The sequence below is a fragment of the Ammodytes marinus genome (genome assembly GCF_949987685.1).
Source record: "Ammodytes marinus genome assembly, chromosome: 11".
NCBI lineage: Eukaryota > Metazoa > Chordata > Actinopteri > Uranoscopiformes > Ammodytidae > Ammodytes > Ammodytes marinus.
The window spans coordinates 11,529,854-11,553,017 of NC_137215.1; the positions used below are offsets into that span (position 1 = coordinate 11,529,854).

General features: G+C 41.4%; 1 protein-coding gene across 1 annotated transcript in view; it reads left to right on the plus strand.

The window, feature by feature from the left end:
• arid5b (AT-rich interaction domain 5B) overlaps positions 1 to 23,164 on the plus strand; it is a 79,340-nt gene that overhangs the window by 51,632 nt on the left and 4,544 nt on the right. The window contains exons 5-9 of the mRNA XM_080036897.1: positions 4,321 to 4,478; positions 6,002 to 6,275; positions 11,429 to 11,481; positions 12,571 to 12,668; positions 22,876 to 23,086. Of these exons, the coding sequence (XP_079893023.1) occupies positions 4,321 to 4,478; positions 6,002 to 6,275; positions 11,429 to 11,481; positions 12,571 to 12,668; positions 22,876 to 23,086 (794 nt within the window). The remainder of the gene's footprint in view (positions 1 to 4,320; positions 4,479 to 6,001; positions 6,276 to 11,428; positions 11,482 to 12,570; positions 12,669 to 22,875; positions 23,087 to 23,164) is intronic.

Below are 23,164 nucleotides of genomic sequence, written 5' to 3' on the forward strand. Positions count from 1 at the left end.
ATCGGATCAAAACTCTGTGTCGTGTCTGAGAAGACGCGTCCATAAAAGAGATCCGCATTTAATTTGCACGTAATTGACTAAAAGTTCATTGTTGAGCTCAGCAGGTTTGTAACCTGGCGTTGAACCAGAGTTGTTTTGTCTGTCATTAGCAGCTTTTACACTGTAGTATTGCTCAACAACCTTTATAAGTGATTTATGTCCACTTGACCTTTATGATTGCCCATAAAAACAATGATAAAACCCATTGCCCATTTCCATAATATGATTACTAAGAAGATTGCAAAATGACTCTTGGTTTCAACAGTTTAACAAGATGCTAGCAGCTCTGTGAGGCTGCACCTGGGCATAGTCGTGCTTTGGCATCAGTCTGCTAGCATGCTCACAATCACAATGCTAACATAGGGAGGTTAGGAATGTATAATGATTACCATGTTCACCATCTTAGTTTAGCAGGTTACCATGCTAATATTTGCTAATTAGCACCCAACACACATTACAATGGAGGTGGACAGGAGTTCTATACCTGAAAAACAATTTTATGGAGGTATAAGATAATTTTTCCAATTTTTTATTTGTCCTGGTAATGGCACTAAATTGAGGGATTTGCTAGAGGATGATTATTAGGATATATCATTTTGGGGACCATAAATGTTTGTACACACTTTTCTGCCAGAATATCCACAGTTTTTTTGTGAGATTTTTGGTTGGACTTAAAAGGTGGGCAGACCAACCGACTGAAATTGCCATCCCTTGAACCATAATGTGGCCAAAACCCTTTAAATCTGAAGTCGTGACAGATTATTTCAGTTAAAACTGGAAAATAAAAGGATGTGCTGGCTGCCTATCTACCAAGGTACATCAAAGCCTTTTATTTCATTTATGCCAATCAAATATAGAAAAAACTGATCGCCATCCATCCACTTTAAAGAGTTTTTGAAACCATTATCTTTTTAAAGAGACAATCCTTAAGTAAACACATGTAGCTATTGAGCTGATGTTTTTCCTCTTTTTTTTTGTAATCGATTTTGTTAGCGTTATCAGCTGAGGCATCCATCCAATGTCCCTCTGTTCCCAAGAGCATCTCAATCATTCGGTCCATTTTTTTAATGTCGTGTTGGTTCCCTGTGGCCGCACACTGTTTATGCATAGAACTGTAAGAACCCTCTTCCTGGACTGTCCCTAATGAGTTTTTCATTATCACTGACATCAACTGAACTGGCAATAAAACCAAGGTATTAGGGGCCGTATTTAATTGAATCTGAGACAGGTTGAAATGATTTAACAAAGCCGTGTTGTAAAGCAGTTAAGAGCTGAGAGCGTTGCGCTGCATCTGGAGGTGAAGTTGTCAGGCTGTGCATCTCGCTGCTGAAGTCATTGTGACTCCCATGACTCAGGGGTTGTACACGGTGACAAGACAAGATGTGTCCGCCCCCTAGGGAAATCCCCTTACCTATGTGTATTTCTATGTATCAAGCTATTATCTAGAATTTTGTTCATTACTCTTTCAGCTTCAGTGTGTGTGTGTGTCTATGGCTGGGGTGTATGTGTTGTTGGTGTGTGTGTGTGTGTGTGTGTGTGTGTGTGTGTGTCTGTGTGTCCATGCTGTATGCCTTCTGGGCATTGTGAAGGACTGGGGAGGAGTCTTCTGTTCACTTCAAGGCACTTTGCCAAGTCATGTCCACGACCCAGATAAGCAGAAAGCCACAGACTGAGAAATAAGTCACTCAATGGGAAACAAGGAAAAGGGAACTTGGTAGCTTGTTCAGCTGTCATTTTTGGTGTATTACTATAGTGGCCATTTTTGGCTTGTTGAGGGAAGTGTCATGTATACTTAAATTATCTCTTCCTTTTCTAGTACATTGAAATAGAAAAAAAAACACTTAATTCCCACAGAGTTGTAAAAATATCACATCACCCAGGGGTGCTGTGAAATCATGAGCCTGTGATGTTTGCTTTGTTATTTTACAGACTATAAATGTCTATGTTTCTGCACAGAGTCAGCCCCGTCTTACATTTTTCTTTGTGGTATTTTAAAGCTGATGACTCCTCCCATAATGCAACTTGGCCACGAGGAGTGCTGATCAACAGTTCTGCACACAATTCCGCAGCGCAGAAAGATTGCCCGCGCCTGACCTTGTGTGCCTATTTCTGTTCAATAAAGAACACGCCAATGCACTGTCTGACCCCCGGTTTACAGTAATGTCTGCTCGGGTTGTTTAACCGAGCTCGGGTCGTCCTTTATCAATAAGTCAATGAATTTAAACTCGCTCGTTGCCGTTTACATCATGTGTTTTGCAGCAGCATTTTGCTGTGATTGCAGCATTTTTCTTACGCAGCAGCGTTTGACCTGATGAAAAATGTAAACAGACAGGCGGGTTATGTAACTCGGTGTAGGGTGTCAGGGGGGTTAGCCATCGGGACTAAAAACAGAACAGCACTGAGATTGTGACCTCACCCAGACCTGCGCGGCGGTTTGTTTAAACTGATGTCACATATTACAAAATAAATCTCCTGCTAGTTTAAACCCGCAAGCATTAGTCTTCTGTCACATAGTGTTTGTGTTTTGCATGATTGCATGTACTGTATGTGTGTGTGTGTGTGTGTGTGTGTGTGTGTGTGTGTGTGTGTGTGTGTGTGTTTTCTTTTCAGTACACCACATATTTCTGGCATGCAGTCATGTAATTACTTCTCTTCAGATTCACCCTCTAGATGAAAAGCCCATTTATCTATATAGGGTTTGTGTTTTGTTTTAATTACATTTGGATTTTTCTTTTAACAGAAGCTCAAGCATTGCAAATGAGCTTAGGCTATATAATGCTATATGATATGCAGCATTAGTGTATTCAGTGAGTGTGGTGTGCTCATGTATCCGTCGCCCCTTCAAAAATAAACATAGTATATAAATAAATAAGTAATCGGGTTTATGTAATTTCTCAGCGTTAATGAGTAATTGGCAGAATGAAAGAGGCAGAGTGAGCAGCAAAATGAGAAAAAGACAGAGGGAAGAAACACACCCAGTGCTTTCTAAGTAAAGATTAGAGCTTTGAGAACTTGTTTCTTTTTTTTTTTCTTCTTCAATGTCAAAGGGATGACAAATGCACAACAAATGCCCTTGGAATTTTCCCCCTGGGCTGTTTCTGTTTGTGAAAACAACAACATAAAGTTATGGGTTGCTGAGACACGATCATTTTACCCTTTTTTTAATGACTGCCTCTTAGTTTAATTCAGCCCCAGTGTTATTGTAACATTTCCCTGATTGGAATTTGATCCGCCAAAAATAATCACAGAGTTCTTTTGGCAGAGAGCAACCTTGGATGTGATTTAATTGTCATTTGCAGATGGAAAGAGACATTGTTGACGCTGGTGAAAATACGTGACTGAAACTCAGGATTATTTTAAGTTTTTCTTTCTTTTTTTCCCTCCGTCTTTTATCTCTGTTTGTGCTGCGTGGAGGCAAGGCTCTCGGGCCAAGAAGTTACATTAGAGTCACGGGGGTTGACATAAATGTGGGTGTACAAAGGACTTGGAGGGCTTAAATACTTTATTGTGTGTGTAATGTGAACTGAGCAATTATATCTGCCAGCCTTTCAAACAAAGAGCTCCTATCAGGCAGGTTCATGTGTTTTTAATTAACAGCGTTCAGCTCTAGGACACGAGCAGGCTCAACAGAGAAGCAGAGCCGTGATGATCAGTACATCTTACATATCTACTTTCTGATGATGATTATGATGATGATGAGTTGTGAAAAACATATTATAGATGTTGTTTAGGCTTTGACAAACATCTGTATCAAATATGTCTGTTAGCAGAGGAGACTTCAAATGTCTTTGCTCATGTGGGTTTGTGGGTTAACCGGCATCTGTCATTTAAAGTATTACACTAATTGCTCTACTGTTCGATGCCCTCCTCAAGACATTTTTGAAGATACATCTGTCTGAATTTAAATGTTGTTTTTCTGTTAGACTGAGAGGTGGAACTTGTGGATTGTGTTTACTAGCACATTGGAGCAATTTGGCAGCCCCAGCTACCCCATTCAGCACAATGTTGCACTAATCCAGTTTAAAAATGATTAGCTACAGGCTGGCATGGCCTGTGAAATTCCTTCCCTAAATAGTAAATGTTCCTGTCATAGCCTTCGTCCTCTTCGGTTAAAGTCACTGTTCCTACTGAGGGTGTTAATATTTGTCTTATTTAATCTTCCTCATACATGTAACGTATTAAGATAGCTTGAAGATTTAAAAAAACACATTAGACTAAACATCAAATGTTGCCAACTATAAGATGAATATACATGAACGAATATTCTTTCCTTTATTTCAGCTCCCAACCTTAAGGGGCGACCTCGGAAGAAGAAGCTGTCCATCTCTCAGAGAAGGGACTCCCAGTGTCAGCGTACAGGCTCATCGGGGCCAAACCAGGGGCCAACAACAGTGGCTGCACAAGACCCCAGCAGCCCAGAGAGCAAAACTACCGCCAAGGTAAGATACCAGAAGATCATAATATAGAAATAATTTGAATTCAATTTATGAAATTTAAGGCGGAGTCCGCGATTCTGGAGGGCGTCTCTTGTCAAAATCAGTGACTATCTCCTCAAGATCCACTACCTGTCCGTACTGTGTGTGCTGAAAATTTTTTTTTTGTTAATACACAGCCTAACCTCTGTAAACTGGTATGTAAACAAAGGGTATGTAAACAAAGAAGGCAACATGCCCATTTGTGGCTGTGTATTAACACTGGAGCTTTCCACACAGTAGGTACAGGTAGAGGATCGTGAGGATATATTCACCGATTTTGACAAAAAGTGATTCTGACATCAAGCATTCTGTAGAATCACTGACTCCACCTTTTAAAGAAGAAATACATTGGAGTCCATTAGAGAGGCAACATAAGCATACCAATACCTATACAAATGTTCATCAGTAAAATAAAGTACAGTATATGACCAGTGTTTTACGGTAAACAGTAACTTTTAGGTCCGTTCTGCAGTAATGACATGTGACACCTTAACTTGTGTTATCAACCATCTGCTCTGCGGGTCGTCCTTGTATCCTCAGTTACAGAACAAGGTTGCAGCATTTCCCTAGGAGAGACACAGCAGCCGTGCAGTGTTACACTCTGTACAGTACACGCAGTAAAAACTTGTGAATTTGAAGGCCACATTAAGAGATCATCCATTATCACGGAGGTGTAATTCTTGTCTACAATGAGTTGAAACTACATAATACATTTTTATTAAAATATATCTTAATACTTTTCTTTTATATCACGTCAAGGTTTTTTAGACGATTCAATCATTTTTTTCTAATACATTTGACATATTTTTCTACATGCAACTGTTCGATTTATTGACTAGCTGCATCTCTAAAACTATATTATTCGGTTTTATTTGACAATTTTATTCATTGATGGACCAGCCATAGCATTTGTATGAAGCAGCGTTCTTTTCATCGGTTTGTATTTTGTCTTCATCCGACCACTATAATAGTAATTTCAACAAATGCAGCATGATCTAGTAGTGTGTGGATATAGAATCACTCAACACCAAAACATGTTACTTAATTAAAGGAATCAAGGATTTCCTTTGACATTTTCAGTGACTTTTGAAAGACGTTCATATAATTGATTCTGTATCTCGTTTTTTCTCGGAGTGCTCCATTTTATCGAGCTCCTATTTAACATTGGGTGTAAATATTCAAAGTGAAGGAAATGTTCAGCCTAAAAGCCCGGCTGTTATTACCACGACCTTGGACAGTTGAATCAATATTAGCAATTCTCTGTTGAAGCTAGAGTCAAACTAATCTGTGACTAATCTGTGATGACAACAAGAGCTGCTCCATTGATAATCAATGTGAGGCTGCCTCTGTGGCCTGGACGAATATGTGTTTGTGCTCCAAACCCAAACACATTTCATCCAAACTGTCCGACATCATTTGAATAACAGTCTGTTAAAGGGAAGTTCAATGTTCATCTAAAGTTACATGTACTGGCTCTTTTTGTGCAGGTCAAACCCAACTGTAAAACAGTGCCCAACGGAAAAATCTCCCCACCAGCCAAACACAGGGCCAATGGCCTCAGCAAGAGATCCTTAGCCGAGGAGAAGGAGAGAGGGAAGGAGAGGGAAAAGGAGGAGAGGAACGAGAGGGAGGACAAGAACGAGGATGAAACATCAGAGGAGAGCCGGGCGGAGGAGCAGGCTTTCTTAGTCGCACTCTACAAGTACATGAAAGAGAGAGACACGGCCATTGAGAGGATCCCCTTCCTCGGCTTCAAACAGAGTGAGTAGGACAATAATATTCTCTTATTCCTTCACTGGCAATGTTACTCTAGTTTTGACCCAAAAGGTCTCATAGTAAAGTGTGTGTGGATGCATTTTATCTTGCTGATTTAGGTCATAAACTGACATTGTTTGAAAATGTCTCAGAGATTAGAAACACAGGGTTATGTTTCAAAATAACGGTTTCGATAACACAATGAAACTGCACTTTGAAAGTCATGTTGAGTCGTTAAAATCCATCGTGGAAAGACCCAGCATGGATATTAATCAGAATCTCTAAAAACAAGTCATCTATAGTGCCCCTCCCCTTGTTGTGATCAGTTGAGAAACCACTTTTCTGTCAAGTCAAGGGGAGACTCTGTCCTAACTGTACAGAATATGGAGGGCTTTAGGGGGAAGAAGTATAGATTGCTGCCAGCTGCTGCCAAAAAATCTCTACATTTCTTAAACTGTATAAAAAAAAAAAAAAAAAAAAAAACACTCACTCTATGGCTATTTAAGCAATAGCACACGAGAGGGAGCATGTTGTCGCTCTATATCAGCACTGCTGTGATTCGGTCGTAGGTACGAGGCCGCAGGCCGAGTGCCGAAGAGAAACACAGCAGTGCTGATATAGAGCGACAACATGCGACCTCGAGTGTGCTATTGCTTTTATACAGCAGTTTTACAACTGAAATTCACAAGTTAACTTTAAAATGTTATCTTTAATCATTTAAGAATGTATTTGCTTCCGCCAACACAAATAGTTCGACAACAGCAATCAGAGCGGAGCGCGTTGCTAAGCAACAACTTTACGCGAGTGAGCTCGTCTTGCTTTGTTTACTCTGGTCACATTAACCACGGCGGCCCGATGTCCCGTAAAAATCACCAAAGAAACGGAACGGCGGATCTTAATCTAGTTGGTAATAAAGTCCGCTGCCCAATCCAAACCCCCACGCTTCATTTCCCAGAGTTTATGAGTGTATTTCGGCCTGGGGGAAGTAACGTTATACAATGAGGTGGGCAAGCTAGGCTAGGCTAATATGCTGCGCTCGTATTATTCAGCAGCCTGAGTTTATCTCCACACACTATTGCTGTCTTCAGTAACGTGAGTGTGAGTGACTACCGCACACTGTCTCTGTCTGTGTGTCTGTGTGTGGCAGCGATGCCCTCTCACAGGGGAGAGACTCGCCACAGTCAACCTGAGTCACACACACACAGATAACACACAACACAAGTGAAGCTCCGGCTCATCAGTGAGCCGCGGAGTGATTTTGACAGTTGGTCTACAGTTTGGTGAACAGTCAGAGTGATGTTGTTGGCTAATATCAGCACTCCTTCAGAACGCTCAGAAGGTCTCTCGTCCAATCAAATCACTCGCTCAGAACCAACTGCTGTATAATATAAATATAGCATAGTAACAATTCTCCATGTTGAGAAAAATCCCATTTTGTGGTTAGTAAAATATATGAGGAGAGAATATCTTCTCACACTTGTCAAAAGGGTTTCCTGTGAAGGGCCAAGAACGTCCTCTAAAACATGTCACATATCACATGTATGGGAAACACGTCTGCCCCGGAGATGAAAGATCTTCTAATATAGGTCGAATGCTTAGCTTGCACTCGGTGTGCACAGGTACAAAGTAGAGAGACGCACGTGAACACCAGAACAGGCTGCTCTGGTCTCTCTGAAACTGAAGGGAGAAATCGCCTTTGTTTTTCTCGTGCGTTTGATCTCGAGTTAAGGCACATGAGAACACTCGCACTCGTCTCAAACTGTGTTTTTTTTCTGATGTACCTCTCTCTCAGTCTTTGCCCTGGGAAGGAAATCACATTTTGCACTCATTTGAAACCAGTCAAGAGGGTTGGCCACACGCTCGAATCGCGACGCAGCACGGCAAATTAACAGCAAGGCAGGGAGAGAGATGTCTATTGAATATAACAGTGACAGTTTATATAGCCCAGTAAAACTCATTACTCCTAAACTATTACATTGAAGGTAAGCTGTGGTCGCCTCGACTCTGCTTAGCTCACCGCGGTATTTTGACAATCCTGTCATCTTGACTGCCGACATGTTGTTGCTTATATAGGTCATTGTGGTGGAGGGAGGTAGAGCAATGAGGAGGAAGAGAGAAAGAGAGACGGAGGGAGGGAGAATTACACACCCGCCATGCTTTACTTTTACTTGGCATTTCTCAGTTTGAGATCAGAATAAAGTCGAGGTCCACGCGCCAACTGCTTTACATACAGTACATGCTTTGAATCTCAAACGCAGACACATCATAAGCAAAGGCCCTCATTAAATGGTGAAATCATGCTGTTTAAACTTCGTCCTTGGCAGCGAGCATTCATCAGCACATGTAAAGAAGAACGGGGAGAAAAAAATGAAAAGCACAACATAATTAATACAACAAAACCCTTAGATGTAATCAGACGCCAGTTTTCATATTCTTCCCGTTTTAACTCGCTACAAATGCATGAAAAAAGAAAAATCAAATCAAAGGACTCGCTTTTCCTGTAATGGAAATTGAAATTATGTTATTTTCGTTTGCGTTTGAGTAATAATCTTTTTTATGAAGTTCTCCGGCGCTTAACAAAGCAACAGATGGTTGAATGATTTATCAGACTTACCCATGCGTTGTTGGCTGAAAACATCTGACATGTGATTCACCTCTAAAAAAAACCCAATAATAATCTCTATCCAAACATGGACTCCACAGTAAACTCCACAATAACCCCTTACTGTGTGCATACCTGATTTTTATGAAGACTGCAATTATGACTCTTAATAGCCCAACAGAGAGAGATACAGTATGAACCACCAAAATCCAGTCAAACTGCCTTTGCCTCCAATGGCCCATAACATATTTTTAAACCCAGTAATATTCAGAGTGTTGGTTTAACACAGTGTGCACTAGTTTGCCTGCTTAACCCTTATGCTGAATGTCTATGTAACTCCAGCTTTTTCTGTATGCAATGACTGAGACCAATCGGCCATCAGCATATAAAAAAGGAGCACATATTTACATTTGATAGGCTGGCATTAGATGTTTTTTTTTTTTAACTTTTTATTGTAAACACTATTATCAATATTTAGTACTGCAACTAACAATAACTGTCTTTAGGGGTTATTTTCCCTTTTTTCAATTGATCAATTATCAATTAAGTTTGGGAAGAAAATGCCTATCACAAACTTCCAATGTCTTCTTGTTCTGTCTAACAGTTAAACGCTCAAAGATATTCAGTAAACTGATATCAAACAGATAATCTCTTAATGATCACCTGAGTAAAAGCATTCACAGGGTCTGAATGTGCCTGAATCCCAGCAGATGCCATGGTATAGTTGGCGGTTAGTGTTTAGAGTACAGTTGGAGAAGAGAAACAGTTTTGTGCTGCAGTTTATTTATGCGAGTTGCTGTCCTTCTATTTTTTATGACTTGGTTAATATTGACTTTGTTCCGCAGCTGCTGCCTTTGAAGTTGTATGGGTGCAGTCGAGGTGATGAAAGGAATGAGAGATAGAGAGGAATCAGAAGAATAAAACAGGAGTAGTTCTGGTTACATTGTATATACTGAATGCCCTTGATCTGCAAGATTGTGTGTGTGTGTGTGTGTGTGTGTGTGTGTGTGTGTGTGTGTGTGTGTGTGTGTGTGTGTGTGTGTGTGTGTGTGTGTGTGTGTGTGTGTGTGTGTGTGTGTGTGTGTGTGTGTGTGTGTGTGTGTGTGTGTGTGTGTGTGTGTGTGTGTGTGTGTGTGTGTGTGTGTGTGTGTGTGTGTGTGCGTGCATGTGTGTGTGGGCATTCAGCACTTGATTGTGAACATCAGTTCCAATTTGTCTTCCTCTTTCAGCCTTGTTGTCTAATTGCCATGCCATCGGTGTGTCATTGAGGCTGCATTGTGGTGCTGTTTTGTCATCCTTATCTCACTGATAATTGCCCCTGCCAAATAGAAGGGAATTAAGAAAAGAAATTGCTAATGACAAGACATCTAAGAAAAGGCATCTTCACTGATTTCCTTTATCTGTTCTGTTCCCTCCCTGTCCCGTGTGCTTTTGTGGTAATTACAGTCGATGCATAACAAGCTAGTTAAATAGAACATCTTTCTGTTTCTAAAGTCTGAAAGCACAATACGCCGGAGTGCTCAGTTCAAACAGAAAAACCTACCCAGCTCCCTTTGTTATTCCAGCCGTGCATTGACAACGGTCGCAGAGAGGAGGGAAGGAAAAAAATCAATGCTGTCAAATGCGGAGATAGGAAAATGTCATTTTGACAAATGCAAGGCTTTGTGTACGCACAGATTGAATTTTGATGGATTTCTCCCCAGGCGAGGCCTCCTTCTCTTATTTATAGGCCTTCATATAAAAATGTTAAACAATGATGTTACAGAAAGCGAATACGAATGTCATTGGGACAAAAAGTCCCCCAATGAACTTGTGGTTCTTTGTTTGTGGGAAATATTTTTCTTTCAAATACAGACAGCCATTTGAAGCCTATCTCAGAGCTCGCTTGGCTATTTTTAGGAAAGTGTTACACAAGACTTGTATTTTGATATGGCCTGTCATGGGGTATTTTGCATGGGCAAATCAATGCAAATTCATTTGCATTAGTTCAAACAGAAGTTTGAGCCTATTGCCAAGTGTTTGATGCTTGTAATGGCTTTCATTCATTCCTGCAGGCTGCAGCTGAGGGTTAACACATCTCTTTGTCAGGATGAAGCATGTGCTGTATTTTATCACATAGCTGTGATTGTACAAGTGCTCAATATTCATTTGCTTCCTTTCAGCTGAAGTGCAGAGTTGCATTGTGAGGAAATGATAAAAATCTATCTATCTATCTATCTATCTATCTATCTATCTATCTATCTATCTATCTATCTATCTATCTATCTATCTATCTATCTATCTATCTATCTATCTATCTATCTATCTATCTATCTATCTATCTATCTATCTTGTACATATCTGTACATGCCTTAATTTTGTATCTTGTATGTGTGTGCACCGATACTGTTTTTTCGTGTTGGTATTGGCGCTTTTATTTCACTACAGGATCTAAATACTTCCTCCTGCACTGTATTTATCTCCCTCTCTCTTGTGTAATGACTGTTTTTGACGTCATGTGTTTCAGCATCTCCTCTCAGAGTTCCTGACTGCCTTGTTTGTCTTCTGTCTCTCACAGTCAACCTTTGGACTATGTTTCAAGCTGCTCAGAAACTGGGAGGATATGAGTTGGTAAGTATTCACACATGTGCCAATATATTCCTTCCTCTTTTCACTTAGGCCCCCCTCCTCTGCCCTTTCTTCTATCTCTCCCTCTTTCTGCTTACCTCCTCCTCCTCTCCTTTTTCTCTTGCTGTATTCCTGCCCTACCTCCCTTCTTCTTTTCCTCCCTGCATTTTCTCCGTCTGCCCTCCTTTTGACCCTTGAGGTCAGTCGCTATTTTCCCAAGAAGAAAGTCTTGCTCAGAGCCACATTTAGCAAAAATGATGCCGTTGTTTCAGAGAGAGAAAAGAACATTCGGAGTGGAAAACACATGTTCCCACTGCTCTGCGCCGGGCAGAAGGAAATTAGTCAAATCGTTCATTTTTTCCCATGTTGGAGATGAAGTGAGTTGCACATGTATAGCCACATATACGCTGCACACACGCACATACTAAAGCAACGTGAGTCAGGAATAAGTATGTATGAGGGAGTGACATTTGCCTTGGCAGCCTCAAAGGCCGTTTATTCATTCACTATTCATGTACAACATGTTTTCCCAAGCCAATGTTGGATGAGTCGTCAAGTTGAAATGCTCATGCCCTGTTTCTTCATTAGCTTGGCTGCTATAATGTCATCCAAACAGACAGCCAGACCCAGACCGTAAACAGAATACGGCTCGTATAATTAGGGCTCATATCCTTTTTTTAAACCCCTCTTATCTGCAGCTGATTATCTGACGTTTCATGTTGTGGCTTTTTATTAGCTCTGTGGCAAGCCTGGATTTCTTGTGTTTTTTGTGTGTTTTCGCCCGTCATCTGTTCAGGGGTAAAGGGGTTATAGCAGGAACAACTGACTGCATGATGTTAGCAGAGCTTATTATGTTAGAGAATTGAGTTTTGAGGGATTCAATAACTGGAACATCATGACTCAGTAACTCCCCAAGACCACAAAATGATGTCAACCACTTGTGTTTTTTTCTCTTTTGTTTTTTTTGCTGTATTCTTTCTTCCTCTCATGTGTTTTCAATTTCCCCCCACCACTCTACATTCATCTCATTGTCATCCCTTTGTCTCTCTCTTTCTGCTTTAACTCTTATCGTTCTCTGTCCGTCCCTTCCAGATAACAGTGCGCAGACAGTGGAAGCATGTATATGATGAATTGGGCGGGAACCCCAGCAGCACAAGTGCGGCCACGTGTACGCGGAGACACTACGAGAGGTGAGTTATTATGTTCGGCGGTGGTACATATGACACACCATTGCTTTGGGTGCACACACACATGGAACAGTTTGTTGCCTGTAGGGAGTGTGTTCCCCCCCGCCACAGCTGCGTCAAATATGATTTCACAATGCTTTTATTCATCAAGACACTACATGACAAATATTGGATCTTATTCACAGATAAATAGTGATTTTGCAACAGAGGGATACTTTGCAAATCACTCCTTGCTGTCTTTCATTGTTATATAGCATGTGGTATGGATAGTAATCAGAAAATCAACCAATTGATGTTGATATGAGGTTCAGTTATTTTCGTAGGATTAATCGATTAGTTGTTTGGCACTATGGAACCAATTATGCAGTGAGCCCCACCCATGCAGCTCTACAAGCAAGCTTGTAAACGACAGCAACGTTTTGAATTATTAACTGCCCTGCATGAATACACATATATATACGGTAACAACCTCTTTCCACCCATATGCGTTGCAGGCTCACAGGGCTGAATGCAAAATGAAGCCGTTTAATGTATTCATCTAATCATTCAGTCAGATACTGCAGCATTTTTGAACCTCCACATGATAATCACTTAGATGGTATTACCCAACCAAAGCAAGCATGTGGATATGATCCTGAGGGAGCTGTGAGGGTATTATGCAGGGCTGCTTGCACACACTCACACACACAAATACACACAAACATTGCACACACGCCCACTTTCCTCAAGGTTAAACAAATGCTAAATCAGATCTGCCCAGCGAGAGATAACCAGTCGCTCATGGAACAGGTCATTCCTCTGGGCCGGCGACCCCTCTCCACATTCCTCCAGCTGCATGCATGCGTCAGCACAACAAACACACATACACACACATGCTCACACCTTCCATTACAGCAACATGCCAGCAGTATCGTATGAGGGAGCCAGGCAGCTTGATATTTTGTCAAGACTGCATGCTGTAATTTGGCATTTTAAAGAAAGGCAGCGGTAGCCAGAGAGAGGCTTAATCAGGAAATTTGTGAAAGCGAATTGCATTGACAATGTGGCGTTTGCACCGCTTTCCCAATTCTTCCTCATCCCCTCAAACAGGGCTTGGTTGTAGAGGAGTCAGCTACTGCACAGTGGAAGTCCCTTTGTTTAAACTAATAATAGATATGACTTTCAACGCCTAGCTTCAGACATGATGCCGGCCAAATATCACTTTATTGCAAGAGACGTAAAAATTCCTTTGATCCTTGTTCTGTGACTGTTTATAATCTAGCTTTGAAAATTGCCGTGATCTGCCTTCAACCTATAAATTACCTTGAAGCCAGATGTGCAAAGCTGTGCCATTCATCAGTTTAGGAGGTGTAAATAGGGTCGCAGGGAGGCAAGCGGGATAGGACCAAAAAGCGCGTGGGAAGCGCTGAGGTGTGACTGCTGCTGCGCTGGCCTTTTTCCCTCTCCAGCCACCGAGAAGCTGCTGAGGGAAAATAATGCTGAATCAATACAAAGCAATAATATCCACACACTGCAGTGAATATCAGGCTGACAGAGAGAGAAGGTGTAAGAGGGAGAGAGGGGCGGCGGCGGCAGCGGCGGTGGTGTGTGTGTGTGTGTGTGTGTGTGTGTGTGTGTGTGTGTGTGTGTGTGTGTGTGTGTGTGTGTGTGTGTGTGTGTGTGTGTGTGTGTGTGTGTGTGTGTGTGTGTGTGTGTGTGTGTGTGTGTGTGTGTGTGTGTGTGTGTGTGTGTGTGTGTGTGTGTGTGTGTGTGTGTGTGTGTGTGTGTGTGTGTGGAGAGAGAGAGCGCAAGAGAGAGAGATCAGCTGAAGCCGAGCAAGTTTCCATTCAGGGGAATCATTTTAGCTGAGCCTTGGTGTTTGGGCTGCTTGGAGGGCAATTAGCTTCATTGTATTAACTCAGCAAACACGGCCATTCTCTCCGCATGATGAATGAGGCTGTTTGTGGGCTCGCTGAAGTGTGTGTTGGTCCCCCAGAGGCGTCTTTGTTTCCACCTTTAATCATTAGTCAATGTGCTACAGAAATATAATTCACAGGCAAGAGATTGTACAGTGTACAAACTGGAGCAACTCTTGTGTTTTTCCTTTTCCTCACAGAACCATCACCTCTGATTCATCTCAGTATGACAAAGTACAAAGGAGCAGGAATTTAAAAATCTAAAAGTCTCAAGCTCGTAAGGAGAAACAATATTTCAGGACATAATAGCTGTAAATGAAGTGAATATGCTCAGCCTTCTTGGTGTTATTTGGGTTAAAGACTGTGGGTATCCACAAGTATTCAGCTCTCATTTTTAAATTATACACATTATCCCTTTACAGCCCTAATGGTAAAATCATATGAACTGGTTTCCTTGGAGATGTTATGTTGAGAAGGATGGAGGCATAATCACTGTATTTACGCTGTCCAGGATCAGGTGGTAATCGCCCGCTAGTAATGGCCGCTACATGGCTGGAACTGAACAGCATAATAACCTTGGCTAATTGTAATTTTTTTTTTAAAGTTACTGTTTTTTAGTCGCCGAGTGCTGTCCATTAGTGCGCGGTGGAAGGGGGAAAAAAATCAATGCAGAAGTGTCCGAGCCAAGGTCTGGTCGCTGCAGCTACGAGGAAAAGCTTTAATGATATTTATTTAAACCGTTTCCCGAGATTAGCTGTCAGGGCCCCGGCGCTCTGAATTAAAAATGAGGTCATGAAAAAGATGGCATCAATAACCTTGAAATAGACTGCCTTTTGCTTCTGTGCTGTGCCATTTTCTCTATGCCCCCCTCCCCTTCTCTCTCTCTCTCTCTCTCTCTCTCTCTCTCACTCCCTTCCTTGCACTTCATGCTGTTTCTTTCATTATACAGGTCAGTGGCTTCTAACAGCTCCTACATATTTAATCTTCCCAGTTTCTTACGTGATCTCTTGTTACAGAAACATCATATTTAACCATCTTTGTTCATTTCTGCCTGTTACAGGTTCTTTTAATACCTCCTCACCATGCCTTGGCACTCTAATGTAATTGCACAACGGGGTTGGTATTGGGACAGGAGCGGGGGGGGGGGGGGGGGGTATCCATGGCAACAGAGAAGCTATTTAGAATAATTTGCTATTTAAAAACTCTGAGGGTTTTTTGGGCAAATATTGGAGAGTTTTAGATGAGAGGGTTTGGGGATTAGATCATTCCTTCCTCAAAGTATGAGATGTATGCCAGATGTAGTGCACACTGAGGCCTGTGAAATAGTCTCCGGCTCAGATCATGCAAGATATGTGTTTCTTTTTTAAGACAGATGCGCGTCCGTTCCAATTTTAGTCAACTCAATGTTTTATTGATTCGGCCTTTATCCATTCCTCCCTCTATCGACATCCCTCCGCATTCACTAAAGCTGCTCTCCAGATATTTAAAAAAAAACACATTTGTTGCTTGTGATTATGAGGAAATGTTCTAACCAGTCCTCAGACTGAGAGTTACCGTGGAATACAGTTCAGGTTTAGGGAAGAGACAGAGGATTGTGTTTTTAATTTTATTCTGCTGGATCCTTGGTATCTTTGTACTCGTCAGCATCTGCCTGCATAGTCCTTGATGTATTGCAGATGCATCAAATGTGGCGCATTACGCTTTAGCTTGCCTGGACTAATACTGTATCTAAAACACGTATTTCAATGACTCTGCTCTAAAGCAGAGGGTATAATTAGATTACAACGAGATGCCAAGGCAGGAGTATCACCTTCATGTCCTCGCAGTTTGTTTTACCGTGTTTCCAAAGCTGAGAGGAAGACAACAATATGACAAAAATGATTCAATAATAAGAAATGAAGCAGGACAGACAAGAAGCAGAGACGGCGCAATATGGAGAACATGGTTGAATATTGTCCAGCCGCATTCCTCAGCACACTATAAACAATGTCTCAACATATTGTCCGCATCAAAAGCATGGCCAAATTCTTTGTTTATCCGTGACTCTCCTGCTGAATGTGGACTTGAGCTTGTTAGGGAATGCTGCCAAAGAGCTGCGTGTTCTTTTTACACTGAAACAGCAGGCAGAGATTTTAACCTCTCAGAGCGAGAAAGACAAAATATTTCATTGAGCTTTCAGTGATGAAAAGAAAACTATTTTTTTGCAGTGATCCAACAAATCACAATATTGTGTGATTTATTTATGCATGGAAATCAGATCAAAAGGTCAAAGTCAAAGTCTCCCCCCCCCCCCCCCCCCCCCCCCCCCCCCGTCGCAATGAGAAATCACAAATTACGACACGGACGTGGGACAGGCAATTGACTGTATGAGAATCTATTCGAGGCTAGTGAGATTAATAACTAGTTCAGTGTAGCAAATTAAATTAATGGCATTCTGGCAGCGCTTTCAGTCCACTGTAGGGCAGCAAGAGAGGGCACATGTTCTGTGTATTTTTAGGTATTATTACTTTTCTCTATGGTGAATAATAGGCATTTATATTAAACAGTTAGCACTCCTGGCTCACACCTGCTATGTCGAACATTTACTGCAGGCTGCAGCAGCAGCTAATGAGAGCAAAGCCCGGGGGAACAGTAGAGGTCATTTTAAATCTGGTATTTTCAGACTTGACAAAGGACTTAAGTTTATCATACATTCCTGTGCTGCCCTCCTGTTTTAACTGCATGAATGAGGGTCACCTCAAGTGGTTTGGCTTGGAGACAAAAGAGGGGCTTTGAGGCATGAATCCAAAGCTAAGGGACGAGCTACAATGTCTGTTTATCCTTCTGCTGGCATCTGCTTGTCTCTCTCTCTCTCTTTCTCCACAGCAGTTATTGTTTCCTCACTGCTGTCTGTGATGATGCTTGATTGTTGCATTTAGATTTAATTTTATCTTCTTTTTTTCATCCTCTCTTCCTGGCAGTCTTGTAAAAGTCATTTTCTTTCCCTACAAATCTTTCTACAGCCCCTGGGGCTTGTCCAGCAGCTCTTTAAATAGTTTCTTTTCCTTCTTTTTTTTCTTCTTCTCAACGCACCAAGCAGCTCCTGTGATCTTAACACAACACCAGTTAAAATTAATTTCAGCAGAGACGGGGGGGAAATCGTTGAAATGGAACAGCCCGCAGGCATTTTTTTCCACTTATTTGGTGACTTATGCATTTCTTGGATTCTAACACACTGCTGGTTCCTGTAAGACAAAACTCAGATGAGAGCAGCACAATGCTGGTAAAGTCACCTTGTTTTTGCCAAGTTGTGTTTTTTTGGTAGGGGGGGGGGTGCTTTGTGTGCAGTCCATTATTTCAAAGGCACAGACATGCTTAGTTGACAGTTGTGGTTTACACTGCTATTGATCTTACTTAAGAAAGATCAGATGTAATGCATTTTATATGTATATACAAAGTGGTATTTTTCCGAGTCTAATTAGGTGACACATCCACTATCTTTGCCCATTTGACGTTTAATCTCCTCACTGCATATTTTAGTCGCTTGTTATCAACGTGGAAAACGGCTGCTTAAACAAGAGCCGGGTGATAAATTGGCATGAGAGGAAGTTAAGTATTTATTGACCTCATAAAAATGTTGCCTCTCTCCTGCCTTAATGAAATTATTTCCTGGAATCTCTCAGTGCAACACACGCCCCCTAGTGTCCTGAATTATTAACTTCACCTGGCTTCCACTCAACTAATGCGGTGGCTGCCAAGCTCAACCCTTCCCCTTCCCTTGGAGGAAATTGCTACTTATATAAGTGGTCTTGTATTGTCAGTGCTATATTACATGATCATGACTAAGTTATATATACACTCCTTGAAATGACTCCATACCTTCACACTGAGGCTTCTATTATTTTTCCTCTTTTTTTTTCTAACAGATAAAAATGGAAAAAGGAGCGAGGATTTTTTTTTTGCTTATTCAGCCATTTCTGTGGTAAATTTGCATAAAACTGTTAAAGGAATGTGTCTTGGAATTCAAAGTACTACTTTTAGAAATATTTTTTTAATAGGCTACACATTTTTTTGTGAGTCACCTTTATATTTATATATTATGTGTAACAAAGAATATAATTCGGACAGTGTGGGGAACTTCCTGAAAGTAATTTTGAACACAGTGTCCAAATCTTTCCCATTTGGAACTATTTAAGGCTCCAGTAATTTTCCCGCCCGGGCTCAGCTCTTACATTATTATCCGGGCCTGCGTCACCCCCAACCCCCCACCCCATATTGACATTCCATAAAGCTGACCCGGGCCAAGGCAGCCGTCTCTTTCCCACAGATCATTGTGAGAGTCAACAGTGCACCCTGGTATATACTGTATAAATGTGCCACTTTTCTAGCCCCTTTGATCAGTAATCAGGACAGCTGCACATGTTGAATACACATTACTAGCCTGAAGAAATTGAATCCACACTTTGTATTACGGTGAATCATTTAATCTACCTGCATTCTCTGTGCTATAATGCATAATCACACAAAAGCTATATAACCCCTGCCTTCCCCATTTGTGATAAATATACCACTGCTGCTCCCTGTTTTCAAGGATTCTTCATTGATTTAGACTCATTTTTGCTCTTCATTAACATGTCATTATCCCCTCTTTCACTCCCTCTGTTTCTTTTTCCTCTGGCTCTTTTTCCCTCCCGTCTTCTCTTTCACAACCCCTTTGCTCTGCGTCTTTCCAATAAGTCACATTTAATAGTACATTTCCTTTCTTGGCCTGGGGCCTGGTGCCAGACCAGCTGTATGAAATGTAGTTTCACCGCTTTCCCTGCCAGCACTTTTGTTCAGAGGAAAAATAACAAAAAATCCCACAGAGCCTCTTGAACTCTCTGAGGCTTTTTTTCTTCCTTTTGAAGAGGAGGAGAAACGGCTCTTGATTCATTGTTTGTTTTACCGCCATGTCCCTTAAAAGGAATACTGCAACCGTCTCTTGTCGTTACACGAGAAGTCCTTCTTTTTTTTCTCATGACTGAGAAAGTCATGTTTCTGTCTGGCTTTTATGGATTGTTATAGTAAAAAAGCTGAGAGAGGAACTGGAGAGACTTTTGAGAGAAGCGTATTGAAGTTTGGAGTGTTGTAGTTTTGCAGTTGTCTTGGTTTCCTCTTCCACGATGTTTCTTATTCCTGGTCTTTTGCCAATTTCCATTTTCTTCTCTGAGCAATACAAGTCTGGAAGTTTCCCTTGCTGGTTTCTTCATGTCATTATTTTCACAGGGGTATTGTTATGTTATCCAGATTGTAATGTTCCCATTAGTGATGACATCAGATACGGAAAATTGACTTGGGAAGTATTCAGAAGAGAAATAACAGAAGTCAAAGTTCTCTACAAAATGTTCCTTGTCACCTGCGGGGACTTAATGAAAGAGCATATTCAGCTTTGCTGCATTGGATCACGTTGATAGATGTTAAAATACAGCTGAAATATGTTATAACTGTAACCAGGGCTTCTGTGAATAATCATACATTTATATTATATGCTACGAGGTTCCTCAAAAAAAAAGTTTTAAATTCTTCCAGACATGTTCCTTCTTTTCATTTCCAACCACATTAGTTTCACACACCCACAAACACAACACACACAGACACACATCAGTGTTTCCCACAGAATTTTTTGAAAGTGTGGGGGGGGGACCCCGACCCCCCTAGGGGGGTCCGGGGGTATGCTCCCCCGGAAGAAAATTTTGTACCTTTTAAATGTTAAATGCATCAATCTGGTGTACTTTGAGGAACACTATTCCTATATAAATGGTGATTAAGATGGAGTTTAACACACTTATCAATGGTTAATGAATAAATAATTTTCTATGATACACATTTGAGCCATCAAAAAAATGAAGCAAAGGTGGTGGTTACCTGTGGTTCAAAAGAGTGAACACAAGCGCCCTTTTGTTTTATTAGATTGTTGAATTACTAGTACTCAAATAACTGTGACTACAATCACGAAGGATAGCTCACAATATTCTTTCCAGCAGAGGGTGCTCAAAGAGCGCAGAATGAATTGTGATGGAAAAATTGCTCGCGATCAGACATACAGATGGTAATTTTCCTACTTACTAGGGATGCACCGAAATGAAAATTCTTGGCCGAAACCGAATAAAATTAAACAGTTGGCCGAAACCGAATACCGAAAGAGGCTTTTGCAGTTTTGTTTATTATTTAGTCAATTACTTCAACATTGCATACATGAACTCCCAAATGTTCTCCTCAAACATAGCCTACAACTAAAAAGCAACCCTAAATAAATAATTAAACAGTAAAACCTTCAAATCTAAGAGTAAAATTAATAATTTACTAGGAATTAATTTGTGAACCTCTCACTGATATTTACCTCATGATTTATATGAGGATGAATCTACAAAAAGATTGACTTAGGCCTATTGCCGTTCTTCATTTTTTGCAGTGCAGGTTGAGTTGCTCTAAAAAAACTGCACCACAGCTCCCACCGTAATGTTCAGACTTCAGAATTTGCTTCAAAGCCCTGATCATAACAATGAGAGGCTTTAAACGATGTCCATGCTTAGGAGGTGATTGTAACCTTTTTGTCTGTAGACTGAAAGTAACGGAGGGAGGCGGCTTGCTGGACATGTATTTAGTCGCGCTGTCAGTTTGCCGACTTGGCTGTGTATTCAGGCTCGAGAAATGCAATCAGACCGTAGGAGCCTTTTCCCCCAACAGCGCTAACGGACAGGATATCTCCGGTTATCATTTTAGATGTCAAACTAAAGTTTTTTTTGCGCGGCGGCCCTCACCGGCGAGGTGTCACTCTGAGTGACACCGTTACCATCTGTCACACTGTCACAGAGTTTCACCGGGTGAATCGCTGCTTCGCTCGCGCAAGGCTTTTGTGTTTCTATGGTGATTAAACATCAGTGTTGGACGAGCGTTTTAACTTTATGCTGCATTAAGCATTGCACTGTCTGCGCCGTGTTTCATCCAGTTTGAAAAAATTCTCCCACACTGGACTCTGACATTTTCATGCACGCTCCAAACTGCTCCTGCTGCGCGCTCACAAAGAGACGTGGCTCGCATACACGGTTACGTCTCTCTTTACTGCCATTTCCTGGTTTACCAGCGCGCAACTCTTTTAAAAACATATTTCCTTAGTGTCATTTAGTTCGCCAATTTTCGGTAATGTTGTTCGGCTTTTTAACTGTTTCGGGCCGAAACCGAAAATGACTTATTTTGCCATTTTCGGCCGAACTTTTTCGGTGGCCAAATATTCGGTGCATCCCTACTACTTAGGCTACCTCAATAAGTTTCATATGATCCTTGTCAAATTAATGCGCTGATACCTCTTCTCGTAGGCTACTTGAAGGCAATACAGTCACAGCGCGTGTTGACACCGCAGGGGGAGGGGCTGATTGACTCGGGGAGATTCAAGCCTCGATCCCTCAAGCGGCGCTTTGATAATATGATTGAAGGAAATATTGTTTCTTGAGATCACAGCGCGAATCACACGTTAAAGATTTTTATGCGGAAATGCTATTGCTTCCAAGTGAAACTCGCGCATTGCAAATGAAATGTATACATGTATATTTTTTAAATAGTAAAATATAGGCTACATATAGGCCTAGGCCTATCAAAAAAAAAAAAATGAAAGTGTGGCGGGGCAAAATGAAAGTGTGGCGGCCCGCCACGGAATGATACATTAGTGGGAAACACTGCACATATTCCTTTCTCTCCTGTTTAAACTAATAACAAATGGGATCTGTCGCAGCATGCAATAACTGGTTATTCACATTCTCTCTCTTTCTCTCTCTCTGACACACACACACACACACACACACACACACACACACACACACACACACACACACACACACACACACACACACACACACAATACTCACACTCTTTGGCATCCAGCTGAACCTGGATTTCCCCTAACCTCCAGTAATTACAATGGGATTGTTAATGCTTGCCAGGTATTAAGACAGAGAGGTTTTAAATCAAGTCATTTGAAACTCTGCATGCCTGTGGCAAAGCTGCTGCTCATTCTGTTTTTGGTATTAGCAAACAAAATACTTAAGTGGTTTCTGGTGTTTTTACTCTGTAACCAGGGCTATGGATACAAAAAAAACAAGAAAAAAGTGGTTTGCTTGTAAAATGCTTCACCTCTCCCTTGTAAGGGTATTCAAATATATATATATATATATACAGTTTTGTACGGTTATTTTAGATATAACATAGTGCTTGTGTGATTAACTAACCTCACAAGCTTGACATGACATCCAATGACCACACCACCAGCTCATCTGTAATCATTTTCCTGCGTTCTTCCTCAGGCTCCTCCTTCCCTATGAGAGGCAGTTGAAAGGCGAGCAGGACAAACCGCTGCCCTTGACCAAACCAAGGAAGCAGGAGGTGGGCCAGGAGAAGGCTTCAGGGGCCAAACTCAAAGTGCTGGGGGCCAAGAAACTGAAGGGCCCCAACAGTCTCAAGCCGGAGTGTAAAAAGGACGAAGAGGAGACGGGGAAAGGCAAAGAACAATCACAGGTCAGTCACGGACCTTTGGCCAACTGCTGCCTCATCAGGATTCTTTCGTGCTCGGAATTCCATTTTATTTTAATCTCC